This window comes from Puntigrus tetrazona, chromosome 24 (genome assembly GCF_018831695.1).
Source record: "Puntigrus tetrazona isolate hp1 chromosome 24, ASM1883169v1, whole genome shotgun sequence".
Lineage (NCBI taxonomy): Eukaryota > Metazoa > Chordata > Actinopteri > Cypriniformes > Cyprinidae > Puntigrus > Puntigrus tetrazona.
Window position 1 is genome coordinate 4,314,291 of NC_056722.1, and position 14,586 is coordinate 4,328,876.

Consider the following 14,586-nt stretch of genomic DNA (forward strand, 5'->3'; position numbering starts at 1 on the left):
TGTGATTTATTCCACATTCCTCATTGCCAAAAATGACGTGTGGGCCATTCGTTTCTCCTAGAAAGACCAAAAGGCACCGGTTTAATGCGAAGCCGCACTCACACAAAGGATGCTCTTATGTTCAGGGTGTGCTGGGAGTCGAGCTCTTCAGATTGAATTACACTGCAGCGCTCAGAACAGACACACTCGAGGATTCAACGGTCAAACCGAGCGATAAAAATAACACGGGCTGACTAACGGACCAAAAACACCGAGGTTCAGGGACGCCATGACGCGGTTCTCTTTTGCAACACGCATTACTCACAACTGAACCTTGACGGAGTTTAAGGAATAGTTCAGCTAAAAGTTTACATTCGTTTATGAGGTCGTTTCTTAATCAGATTCTGAGAAATGTAGCGTCGCATCGGAGTCTCAGCAATGGATGTGAATGGGTGCCGTCGGAATGAAAGAGATAAAAACATCACAACCCCTCCAACGCTATGTGCTTGTAAGAAGCAAATCATTAGGATTATTTTTGGCTTGAAACGGTCCCTTCTAGATGAAATTCTGCTCTATAGATCAATCCAAAGCGGCTCTAAATAAATAAGTGGGTGGTTTTTGATGTAACAACAGGAAAATGTACTTTTTCTTCGGAGGAAGGGTTATTATGGATCAAGGAGTTGTAGTTCACCCCAAAATGAAAATTACGTCATCATTTACTCGCCCTCAAATAGATGTCGAACACAAAGGAAGATATTTTAAATAAAGTTTGTGATCAGGCGGTTCTGGGTCACTACTGACTTCCGTAGTATTTTGTTATTCCTACAATGGAAGTCAATGGTGAACCAAAACAACCTACAAACTCCTTCCAAAATATCTTTGTGTTCGGCAGAACAATTACCAAAACACATCTAGATCTGTGATAAATGATGAGAGAATTTTCCTTTCTGGGTGAACAGCTGCCATTCATCGGCTCTCATTCTGACGGCACCCATTCACCGTAGAGCACACACTTCTTATCCAAATTTAACCTCATCTACATCACTGGTGACCCGAGGGTGAGAACATTTCTAGAAAATTTTAATTTTGGGTTTATGGTTCATGAATACCAACCAGCATATTGGTTACATAACGCATAACAGCGAAGTTTTTGTAAGGCACCGAGCAACATTAGCAATATCTGTGTTCTCACTGATACGACAATTGACAGAGACTGAATACATAACAGCTGAAAGGTGAGCGAGTTTCGCTCGGTTATCACCGTAAGGAATTTCCAATTATAATGGACTTTGTGTTCCTATACATGTTCATCTGAACAGGCCACAACTATCTGAGACTTAAACCTGAAAGACATAAAAACAAACTATCTTGCTATCTTGCCTTGAAGGCATCTCAAAACACGGTTCACTCCTAAAAATTAAAGTTTTTTTTCACAGTGATGCCATAGAAGAACCATTTTTGGTTCCACAAAGGCTCTATAAAGAACCATCTCTTAACTTTTTATAATCTGAAGAACTTTCTTTCGCCGCAAAGCAGCTTTTTTTGTGAGGTTCCTCAGATATTAACATTTATTGTCCAGAAAGAAAACTCATCTGTTCTTTCTAGGTTCCCCAGAAATGAGTAAAGAACAGGAAAGTGTTAAAGCTGCCAGGAATTTGTTCTAATGAATTGGTTCCACCTGTGCCACGACCTTTAAAATGGCAAAGTGTCCAAAGCTGTGGGTTTTTGGATTCAGTGAGCAATACAAACTACTGTACAGGACGTTCAGTTTTTGGAAGGAAACGTACTTCCTCCAACTGGCTAATCCCAAATACTGTGTTCTGGCAGGTAAGATCAACCATAGCCTCGCGTTTTCAGATCCGGTCAGAAACAGCGCGATTTAGACGTCCAGCTGAGTTCATTTATGAAGCTGAATTTGTTTCGTCCGGGCCTCATTTCCTGCTCTTTGAAGACTAGGCTGCGTGTAAAACCTTTGTGACGCATAAAGCAATCGATAAATAAACTGTAAAATCTTGCACAGACACCGACGTAAAATACAAACACGGGCTATTGTGAGACTGTGCTTCGAGATGTCAGACCGTGAGTCACGCTGGTGGTCAGAACAGATATAGAGGTTAAAGTAGAATCAGAGGCATGAGGTTAATCACAACCACTGAGAAAGACACAACACAACCACATCAACACTCACTCAAATAAAACACACACACACACACAAACATATATACATACATGTATGTGTGTGTATGTATGTGAGTGTGAGTGTGTGTGTATGTGAGTATGTGTATGTATGAAAGTGTGAGTGTGTGTGTGTATGTGTGTGTATGTGAGTGTGTGTGTGTGTGTGTGTGTGTGTATGTATGAACGTGTGACACACAGACACACACACACACACACATAAATATATACACATATTTATACATGAATATATATACACACACACATACATACATATACATATATATATATATATATATATATTAGCAGATCACCAGGAAGAAACATACAAATAGTGTAAAAAAATATTTTTACAGTAAAACCCTTTTTTTTTTTTTTTACTATATGTAAGATCATTTAAATGTTCACCAACTGAAATGAGAAGTAAGAGAGGTTGTTTCCTCCAGTCCCGAGTAGATCACATCACAGCATCGAGTGAACATTGAACACTAAAAAGCGTGCTCTGTACGTTCACTCGGAACAATTTGGAAACTGTCGTTAGTTGAAGTCAGAAGAAACAAGTGCGCTGATATTGCAAAGCTGTTATGTAGCAAAGCATCGGGAAGAAAAGTGCTGCCACCTGCTGATGCTCTTCGGAAAATTTAAGCGACCATCTAAACATTTTCTATATGATTGTTTGTGCTTGTTTGGCATGGCAATCCAGTCAGATTGATGGCTTTATACCAATCAACAGTACAGGGTTAGTCCACAGTGAATGCAGAGAAACTTTTCCTGGCATCATGACATCTACAAGACCCAACTTTCCACTTGTTGACAAGGTTTTACACAAAGATTCTTTAGGCCTGCAGTAATATTTCCATGCTACATTTCTAGAGCAAACAAACAGACTCATTTAGTCCAGTTTAGGCACTAAGAGAGAACCAAACAATTTTAGTTAGTTATGCTTTAACTAGCAGTCGATGGATATTTGTGGTCAAGGTTTTTTTTGTGTTAAAATTGAGAGAGTAGGTGACAATCTTTATTGTTTATCGGAAAAAAAAGTGTGTTGCTTGAAATACAGTAAAATTAACAATAAAATAAACATAGAAATACAAAAATCTTATCTCATTTTACTTCAGGTAACCAGCTGTCATCAAATAAGGCAACATTAACATTTGTTTAGAAAATAATAGAGCAGTATTAATATGGAAGGTTATGTGTTGATTTTAACTTTACTGCATTTTGTTTTAAGATTAATAGAAATGTCTGTAAAATGAAGAGGCAACCTTCTGACTGAGAAAAAAAAAACAACTTTCAAAATGTACAAAATGTAAATTTTTTCCAATTCTTTATTCGTTTTATTTTTAAATATCGCAGTAAATATTATGTAATTTATTTTCATTAAATTTACAAACACTTATTTTACACTATTTACCCATAATGTCTCATTTATCACATTATATTTTTCATCTATAATGGTCATTCGATAGTTTAATCGGACCCAGACTAACTGTAACTTCACACTAACTGTAACTAAGGAGTATTAGTTCACACACACACACACACACACACACACACACGTCTATTACAGCAGATTTTCACCCCCATCCGATGCATGTCACTGATTCTAAAACGGACTTGAATGTACAAGCATTGCAGGAAGCTTAAAAACGGAAACCGGAGGGATCTTAAAATGTCACGCCATTGCTCCTCTAACACGTGAGGAATCTGCACTAATCCATTCGGCACGTACAGAATAATTACTATGAACGACTTTCAACACTTTACAGTCAACAGGTGGAGGCTGGCAGAGGTTTTCGCTCTAAAACGAAGCGACTGTAAGCAGGTGATGACAGACGCTCGGCCGTTCTGGCAGAGAAACCCATCTCAAATGTCAGGGCGGATGACCTCTTCTCCTTCAGCTGTCCCTCGTACGCCACGGGATCGGGTGACGGCTTTTTTTGCCCTTCTGCGGCAGAAGACAAATATCTGAAGCATTCTAGATTATCCAAGAGTGTCGTTTGATCCTGGTGTCCGTGAGATGCCCTGAAAAGGGAGCTTGAGCCAAACACAAGGCCAACAAAAACCCCCACGATGCCAGCAGCACGCGTTATCTAAACAATCGGGAGGTTTATCACCTTCAGCGACCGCCAGACCTGACTCACAATCCCTTCCTAGTAAGAATGATTGATGTCCCATACGGAGCAGAATTAGAAAAAGAGGCGCGTTTAAAAATAGACGTTCGCACAAATATTTCATTTTGTCATCAGTTGTTCCTACTACGTCCTCATTTCCTCCTTTAGAACGTACAGGAATTTTGCAAAACGCGGGACATTTTGTATTTAATTATTGACACCATCAAGCCGTTTAGTTACGAAAGTTTTTAAATGTTTAGTTTATGGAACGTTGCAGAAAATTAAATTAGTGTTCCACTTTGGAATTTTGCACACATTATTAGAATGTTCTCTGAAACAAGTAGTTAGTTGTAAAAAAAAAAAAAAAAAAAGGTCCAGAAACTATGTGTAAATAATGTTTTGTGTATATCCAGACATATCCAGATCAGGGGCCGGCTGCATGAAGTCTTTAGACTGGTCTCAAAAGTTTTTTCCCCTTCAAGACAGTTCAGAACTTTGAAAACTTAGTTATGAAAAGGTAAATTGGATTACTAAATGTTAATTGGTAAAACTAGCTCTTAAGTCAGAGTCTCGGCTTCCTCCGGATAACATTGATTGAATGTTTTATTAACATTGCTAAAGAGGTTTGCTGGTCATTTTGACAGACCCTCGCTAGAACGCTGAGACCCGTTCACACCAAGCACGATAAAGAAGTATAAAGATAACAATATTAGAGTCTGCCACTTTATTCTTGAGCCTGTGAGAACAGGACGGCTGTCAAGGTTTATGTCTTTCATCAGCTGGAAAAAACTTTCTGAAAATGATTCCAACCATATTGTTTCTCTGTACCTTTATCATTATAGTGTGGACTCTGATATTCATATATATATATATATATATATATATATATATATATATACACACACACACACACACACACACACACACACACATATATATATATTGTTTTCATGACGTTCTGTGAACATCCTCTGTCAAAGTTCTATTAATATTTATTGGTTATAATTTTTCAAACATGGAAACTGCGCTCCGTTTACACATAAACCTTATTTTAATTATGTGCATATTAAAATTTAGATATTTAGCATAAAATAGTCTACCTGACCTCTCTGAGGAATAAAGTAAGGCATATACATTTTGCATATTTCAAACATGTTTTTTTTAAACATTTATGTGCTCTGTGTCCCCAAAACGCCAACACAGATATAACACCAAACTGATTCTAACTGCCAAAGTTTATTTAGCATTAAGAGACCACCTGCTACTTTCAACGCCTGAGCAATGTTTGAGAGACGGGGTGTGATGACATGAGAAACAAGAGACTCGAGCCAAGGGCGCACTGTTCTTTAGCACGGGGCTGATGGGAAGCGAGGAAGAGGAACCCTGTTTGAGTTCGAGGAACTTCTCACAGAAAAATTAACTCAGATCGGCCGAGATGAGTCACGCAGTGATTGTGCTTTAAGCGTGTCTGCAAAAAAAGCAGTGGAAAAAAAACACACACGAGGAAAACAGTAGCTCTGTTTCACAACGCTCATTTGCATGAAGCTCAATTCTACTCGAGCTTTCCACAATGTGCACATTGAACATTTTAGTGATATTTCCAGTATTAGATCAAATGTACATAGGTTAATAGTATTATTTGCAGTGCATTCTGGGATTTCTGTATTCGAGTGCTCAGCGATGTTGGCTTAGAATCATTCCTTAAATAAACTATGTTTAGTAGGGTTATTATTATTATTATTATTATTATTATTAACTAAATCTAAAATAAAAAAAACAAAACAAAACAAAAAAAACTAGTTACCAAGGCAACATACTATAAAAGAAAATTACAAACACACAACTAAAAAACATTATTGTTGTTGTTGTTTTTATTATTGTTGTTGTTATTTTTATTATTATCATTTATTATTATTATTATTATTATTATTATTATTATTATTATTATTATTATTATTATTATTATAAATACTTTAATAGTTTAGCAGTCATAAAATATATTTTTTTTCCCATCAGAAGCATGCCATGAAGCTTTAAAATGCTGCTTAGTTAAGCAGTTAAACAGAGATGGAACCCGAACAAAACAACCGTCTGAAAAAGAGCACAAAGTCACACGATGGTCATCTTATGATGCCAATTAGAGCGATAAAACTACAAATCACTCCTAAACTCTAAAGTTAATTACTGCTGCCCAGAAGCACAGAAACAAACTGCATGGCACGCATTGTTTATACGTTAGAAGAGAAAAAAAGAAACTCTGCTTTGGCGACTGGAAATATTGGTGCACAGAAACTGGTGTAGACAAACAGCCAGCGCAAATAGAACAGGGTTACTTGAGTCAGCTGTTCACAGTATCCTGACGGAGAAATGTGCTAAATAAAAATAATTCTCTTTTTCATCCGCCCTGACCCTGAGACACGACCTCCAGCCACCGAGACCACAGCAGGACGTGGAAACACACAGCCGTGGCGCAGAAACCTCCGTTAAACAGCAGAAAATGAGCGCATTCTTGTCTCATCCAAGTTATATTATCATCACCGAACGGTTGAGAGCTTCCGGGGTCGTCTCTGACCGCGTATGAAACACGCTTCGAAAAACACGCTTTCGGGAACGCTGTAGAAATCTGTTAACTCAGCATGGTGTGTTTGCAAAAATATCATGTGATGTTTACTAAGCGTACGGTATCATATGGCCACAATTATTCCAGGTTAAATACTACTTGCATTTTGTTTAACCGCTCTTTTGAAGGGAATAGGTTTTTTCTTTAATTGAGGACCGAATATATTTTGTACATCAAATAAGGCAACATTAACATTCGTTTAGAAAACAATAGAGCGCTATTAATATGGAAGGTTACGCTTGTTTTAGGATTAATAGAAATGTCTGTAAAATGAAGGGCCAACCTTCTGACTGAAAAAAACAGTTCCAGGTTAAATACTGCTTTTATTTTGTTTTACTGCTCTTTTGAAGGGAATTTTTTTTGAGGACCGAATATATTTTGTACATATTTGGAGTAGCGTACAAATAAAAATAGAAATGCAAATAAAATACACGTTTACAGATGCATAGTTTGTGTTGTAATGTAAATCGTTCAAAAATAGGCACCTTTGCAGTCTCTTTCTGATTTTCTGAATAACAAACATGCTGGAAATTCTCCGTTTTAATCAACATCAAATGAAAAACACTAGTTTTTGCACACGACAATCGACGATGTCTTTTATTTGCACAAACTATGGGAGCCCACGTTATTACAGTCTGCGGTAATCAACAATATTCCACTTCGTATTTAACCTGGAACATCTCCGTTTCCTAGACAAAGGGATTATTTCTTTTTGCATGAAATTTTTTGCTGCAATATGTTCCTAAAACGATAACCCAATATCGTCGGCCTGCGTTATTTGGAACAAGGTCTCGGCATCGGGTCTGGTTCGGATGCGCGGCCTTATCTCGTATAACTCGGGGGTCTGCAGGACCTCAACGTTGCGTGATGTTTAGGAGCAACTTAAGCAACTGGCCAGCATCGCTCTGGGTCCGGGGGTAAAGCCTGAGAGCACATATGAATAGAGATGTTCCCGACTCCCGTAATGATTGTGTAACCCAATCCAACGCTCCCCAGCCCAACCATCTGGAAGATGACTCCCATTTGCTCTTCTCTGAAGGCAAGGCTCTTCACACGCCAACGAATGAAACCCGCGTGTCGCTAATGCGTCCGCTCTTAGCATCAGCTCGATGCATTGGGAGGCTTTAAAAAGCACATAATATAGCCTTCATGTGATTACAACCAAGCAAAACTTTTGAAACAAGATGTCGAACTTCGATTCTGTAGTAGCCTATATTTAATTAGCGCACCTCAAGTAAGTGCTGTCTCTGGATCACCTGGACCTTGTTAAGGGCTTCAGACCTTCAGCAGAAGATCGGCTCTCACAATCACATTTCTTTATAGACTGCGTGACCGCTTCTTAAGTAGTAATCAAAGGTTTTAAGAGGGCTAAATTTAATGAAGGGTGTCTATTATAAAGACCTGACGTGCATTACATTAATGCAATTGGTTATATATTCCTTTATGAAACAAACGAAAGAGCAAAGAGAGACTATAAGAGGCCCGTATCGCTCAGGTAAATCATTTTGTTGGTATTTTCAGATGTAGGTTGCTGGGAAACAAACAGATGTGTCATGGTGATTAATGAAGACAGCTGAGCACGAAAAGTGTCCCAAGACACGTCTAGACAAGCCTCTGAAATCAGGCAGTCGTGTAAAGCCAAAAAAGGGCCTCGCGAATCGTAAAGCATCACTGTCGCGTTTCGCTCGGGACCAAAAAACACGACAAAATCGGAATAATAAAGGCCGAGCGAATTACGAGGATGCAAACTAAAAGAGCGTTTTACGGAAAGGCTTCGCCAGCAGACCCCGCTTATTTAAGTTATAGAGTACTGTAAATGCAACCAAACAGCAATTTAATGCAAAAAGATTTAAAAGTAGAAATTATATATATATATATATATAGCCCAAAAAAACAAAACACGATCACCGCTAAAGTTAAATCCATTTTCATTTTGTTACGTCGCATGAAAAACATTAATTTCTGAATTTTAAGGGCACTGGTGATACATTACCAGCTTTTATAGAGCTGCGGCTATGATTATCACGGCAATGTTTGTAAGGGAAAGAAAACTTTGAGGCTGATGATACACCGGGCAACTTTCTGAGTAACGAAGATGCCAACCAGGTAGAAATCTGAGAGGTTCTCAGTGGGAAAGTGCTCAAAAAGTTAGTAAGATTAAACAACACAGTGATATTAATGAGAATAAAGTCTATAAAGATAAATGTTAAACTGGCAGCTAAAATAAACTTAGGAGTACTGAAATAAACACCTCGTTTGTTTTTATCGTGCTATGTAACACTCAACTCCTTTGATTCATGTCAGACATTTCAATAAACACGTGTTACCGGACACTCATTTAACTTAAACTAGCGGCTAACGTTAGTTTTCAGTTACCGTTGGACTTTAAGGAAACCTTCCTTTAACGTTTTCGCAACGTTTGGGAAACCACAAAACGTTAACGGCCCCGAGGGAATTAAACCTCCCGAGGGAGACCCGCGTAAAAACAAACCGTCCGCAATAAACAACGTGTCGCGCGAAACTAGACCAGACAATAGTCGGTTTATTAATTTATTAACGCTTAAACGACTCTCCGCGCTTTCTTTCGGTTTGTTTACGCTGTACCTCGCGCGAGTGACGCGACGCGCGCGACGCTATCGGCGTAACGGCTCTTCGTGAGTGATAACGCCGACGCTTCTAAAGTCGCCTCACCGTATTTGTTGGGCTCTCTGCTGTACCGGAGGATGGGCACCGATCCCCGCCGCTCCTCACCGGCACCGGCGTCGAACGCGGAGTCTCCGTCCGTCGCGTCTCCGGACGCGCTCTCGTCGGCGTGCGCCACCGGCACGACGCGAAACCTCTCGCTCATGTTGCTCGGACCCGAACTTCAGGGATCAGACGGATAACGCCCGTGATTCATCGCCGCTAATCTGACAGTTTGGGAGCGCGCGCGCGCACCGACGCGCGAATGCGCGCAGAACGCGCCGCGCTCATTGGCTGAGAGGCGATCCTGGCTTCATATAAACCACAGACCCATTAGATCTAGATCGGGTTTTGTCCCATTAATGAAGTCCAAGTAACTAGATTTTATTCCTTTTCATTTTTAAGTAGGCTATTAAAATTTTTTTAAGAAATCAAGAAATGAGTTAAAAAAAAAATTTAAGAAACACAATTCTCTAATGTCTTTGTTCTAAAACATTATTCTATTATTTATAATATTAATTATATAAGAATTATATTCTTTAAAAATATATTTTTAATAATGTAAATGCATTTTATAGTATTTTTAAGTATTTTTAAAATTTATTTGTTTGTTTAAAAAATATCTATATTTATATTTGAAAGATTTAACAAGCAACAGTTATCCCTGGAAACGGTTTGTATATTCCTGATCAAGAATGGCTGCTTATGAGACCAATGATTTCTCTTTAGAGACAAATAAATCAATAAACATATGCTCTATCGTAGTTATTTGCTCGTGAGTCTATTTTTGTGTTACTTGTTCTGTAGTTTTTGTCATTAAGCTCATTGTTTGTGAACGGGACAAGCTATTTATCAACAGCGAACACATCAGACAGCTGGTGTTTAATTTTCTGGATTTATATAGATGTGCGTCTAATATAAACTCATTTTCACACGAGCCCGCGGCTTCATTCACATTCATTTTATGTTTCACATTTTTTCCCCCACATAGATATGGACGAGTAACACGTATCTAGAGGATATGCATATGTGCTTTTAATGATGATTCTGGCTCAGTTGACTTTGACTCGTTTTGAAATGTTTTTACAGCTATTACAAGTCTGACCCGGGTCAGCTTTAACTCTGAATTCGGCACGAGCTGGGTCTTTGCTGTGCCCTCATATAACGCGTGCTGTATTCGTTTTATTCGGTTGTTGTGAGTTCAGTCGTCAGCATTAACTGTTCCGGTCTCTCAGGTTTTGTTTCAGCTGCTGTGGGTTATTTTAAGGGACGGGATGGTTCACATGCTGCTACTGAGCGACACACAACACACACCGGGGTCAAGAATGGACGGCTTTGATTCCGACAAGAAACCCTGTACAGAATAATGGACATCCATACAGTCCATAAACACATTTTAGTCATGGTACATTTCAATATTTCGTGCTCATCTCGTCTAATTAGGTTTCATTTAGCAGGTAGCAACTACAAAAATCAGAAAATATCCGTGTGAGGATATATAGTTCAAGTCTTGAGTGCTTATATGATTTTAAGGACTTGTTTTTGGATGAGTGTCGGCATCCAAAGCATCCTTGTTTTGCTTCTCCTGATTTCTTCTCGATGCTCTTTGGCCTTTTCAGCTTCTCAACAAGAAAATCAAGGATGACCAGGGACAAAAGCTCAATCTTATCATCATATTTCTGCGTCCTCTTCTCCTTCTTCGTCTTTGTTATGTATATTTTTGACGTGTTTGCTGGCATCTGTCGGCGCACGCTGTACAGTTATCGTATTTCATCACAGTTCGATCCGAACTGCAGACGGTATCGGGCAGGATTTCCATTAGATTATTAGATTGAGTTATCATGGTTCTAGCGACACTGGCATAAAAAAAGATGTGTTGCAGAGAAATTAGCTTTGATGGAAAAACAGGACTTGATGTTCAGCACTCTAACTTTTTGGAGCCTTCTCTAATTTTTCAGAGGATATCGTGTCGCCTAATGAAGCTGCATAAACCTCAAGTACGTGGTTTGTTTGGAGTTGTGAGGTCTGGGCTCAGGTTGAAATAATGTTGAAGCGGGTGAGTGAGCTCATGAATATTAATCAGGCTGTCTGCCTTCACCCGAGTTCATTTGCTGAGGTGAGAAGGCGGATTGCTAAGATGGTTATGACTTTGATTGTGAGCTTTATTCATCAGAAATAAACCTTACGGGATGAAACGTCGTCTGAGTGTGTGACTGATGTGTTGTTGTGAAGTGACACACTCCACACACGCCGACTGTTTGTCCTCCAGACAATAGAGGTTCAATTTCTCGTTCTCAAGTTTCTCATTCTTAAGCTGAAACAATTGGTTTTTTTACAGTGTAAGCTGTTCCTAAGAAGGATGTAAAAGCCATCTAAAACACGCCTGCGCCTGCTGTTATCAACCCGAGATCAAAGTTTAAATGCTTTTAAAGTCATTCAGTCACACACTAAAGTGTACAGCAGAACAAAAGTGGATTGAGGCCAATGCTTAATGATCATAACGGTGCAGACATAAATAAAAGACCGACATAGTCAGTACAATAAACACAATACACAACACGACAGACAAAATGACTTACAATCGTATGAGACAGATATAAAGTAAATATATAGTGAATAATACAAGAACAGCCACTTTATACTTTATATTTTATACTTTGTACACTTCTTCTTTATATATATATTTATTTATATATATATATATATATATATATATATATATATATATATATATATATATATATATATATATATATATATATTTTTTTTTTTTTTTTTAATTTATTTATTTATTTTAATCATTATTTTCTTCTTTTATATACTCTTTTATATATTTCTTAAAAGTTGTTTCCTATTCCTTTTAATTTTTATCTCTTATTTATAATGCCTGCACTTTTTCTTCTTTCTTTTTCTTTTTACTTACTTTACTTACGGTTGTAAAAAGCATTTCACTGCATGTCGTACCATGTATGTATGTGCATGTGACAAATAAAATAAAATTAGAATTAGAATTGATTTGATTTGAACTGCTATCGCACACACCGTGAGTAAATGGTTCAATGTAACACTTAATGTAAGTAAAATAATAAAATAATGCATGATTCAGTCTGTCCAGCAACCGGTATATCTGTACATTAGGAAACAAGCTGATAAATCATACAGAATTATTATTATTATTTTTTTTTTTTGGGAATGTAAAAATGCCTATAGTTTTCTGTGAAGAGAAGGTTTAGGAGTAGAGTAGGTTTAGGGTGACAGAAAATACTGTAGAGGAAGCATTACGCTCACGGAGAAAACGTAATATTTCACAGAAAAACATTTCAAAGAGAAATCAACTCAAACGTGAAGCACAAACTTTCTACGAACGATGAACTGAAGACATGTGCTCGACAGTTTCTTCACGGCCACTAGGTGACAGTGCTTAATAAAAATTAAGTCTCTAAACAGAATTTTAGCACATGATTTTTATCCAAAGGAATAATTTCTGATCCTTTGACATGATATATAGTTTTATGCAATATTTTAATAATGTTAATAAATCCTTAATTGACATTTTCTTATTTACATTTACTATATATATATATATAATTTATTTATTAATTTTTATGATTATTTTTGTCAAATACAAACTCAGAGAATTACATTTTTTACAATGTAAAAAAAATCCCAATCTTTTTATCTTAAAGTATTATTTATTTATTTTTATTTACTTATTCGTTTAGAAATATTGAATACGCGCGCTTTAAAGACTTAGCAAAAGGAAACGAGCTAAAAGTCTCCCTGGAAACTGCCTGAGATTTGCTGCTGTTTATGAGACAAACACTTTTCCTTGAAAGCGAAACTATTTTAGCGCCGTTGCATTTTTGCCATTTACACAGATTCGTCAGAAAGAGCACTGTAGAGCGTTGTATTGTTTCAAGAAACCTGAACAATGGCTTCATTCCTTTAAAACTGCCATCACGATTGATCCGGTCCCTGCTCATTTTCTTCATCGTCCTCTTCCTCAGCGGTAGCAGTTGTCAAGGTTTAGTGTGTAAAAAGCAATATCTCTGCCAAATAAAGACCGAACAGCAAGAAAACCCATAAACGTTGATGATGGAGGTCTTTTGGTGACCCTGATCATCTGTGATCTCAAACCTTGTCTTCTATCTTTACGTGAATGTGCTAAATTTATAGCTAATAAGATATCTCAACAAAAAATGTTACGTACACCACTTTTGTGATTATTAGTATTAATAGATTGTATTCTCAGCCTGTCCTCCAACAAAAAAACCAACCTATAGGTCGTCTGTGCAAGTACATATATTTACGTTAAGTTTACGTTAAGTTAAGCGCCCTCTAGCAGGAGTTAAAAGTAATGACAGTGTCGTATCGCGCCTGTCATCGTCGGTGTGGGGCACGTTACTTTGAAAAAGTAATCCGTTATAGTTACTAGTTACTTCTCACAAATAGTAATTTTAAAGTAACTAATTACTAAAGTAACTTAAAAAAAATCGCTATTTAAATGAAATGATAAATTATTGCGCTTTTACATGTTATATATATTTTATATACATTTTTTAACCTATTCTTGCAGGATCGCCTCTCGTAATATAAAGAAACTTGTGCAGCACCTCATGAAGTCGAAAAAACACCTCCTATTAACGGCTATAGTCGTACTTTACAAAACACTTGTAACCCAGGTCAGAAATGAGCTGACAAAAAAATGTGATGATAATGAATAGAATAAATATAATTCACAATTATTTTTTTTATTATATAAAAGCTGAAACGCACAATCATATCTATATTCAAAGTTGTTCTGCTGTGTTGTCGGAAACTTTAAAATAATTTAAATAATTATTAACTGAAGCAAAACGCTTGTCCTAAGACGCGCGCTAAGTATGACGTCACTGATATGCGACGCACTGTTGCAGGCAGAGAGCACGTGCATCCCTGATTGCGATCGTGAAACCTGTGAGATTGTATGCGGTTGATTAATTGTTGAAATCCCCCGGATTTGGTCAGGGTTTTTTT

General features: G+C 37.5%; 1 protein-coding gene across 4 annotated transcripts in view; it reads right to left on the reverse strand.

Moving 5' to 3' along the window:
• slc12a7b (solute carrier family 12 member 7b) overlaps positions 1 to 9,779 on the reverse strand; it is a 58,838-nt gene extending 49,059 nt beyond the window's left edge. For 2 of the 4 annotated variants that reach the window (XM_043226589.1, XM_043226585.1), the window contains exon 1: positions 9,580 to 9,778. In XM_043226589.1, coding sequence (XP_043082524.1) covers positions 9,580 to 9,736 — 157 coding nt within the window. In that variant the 5' untranslated portion in view covers positions 9,737 to 9,778. Of the gene's footprint in view, positions 1 to 9,579 lie in introns of all 4 variants that reach the window. The other 2 variants (XM_043226586.1, XM_043226588.1) reach the window with 2 other exon arrangements.
• Positions 9,780 to 14,586: the final 4,807 nt, after the last annotated feature.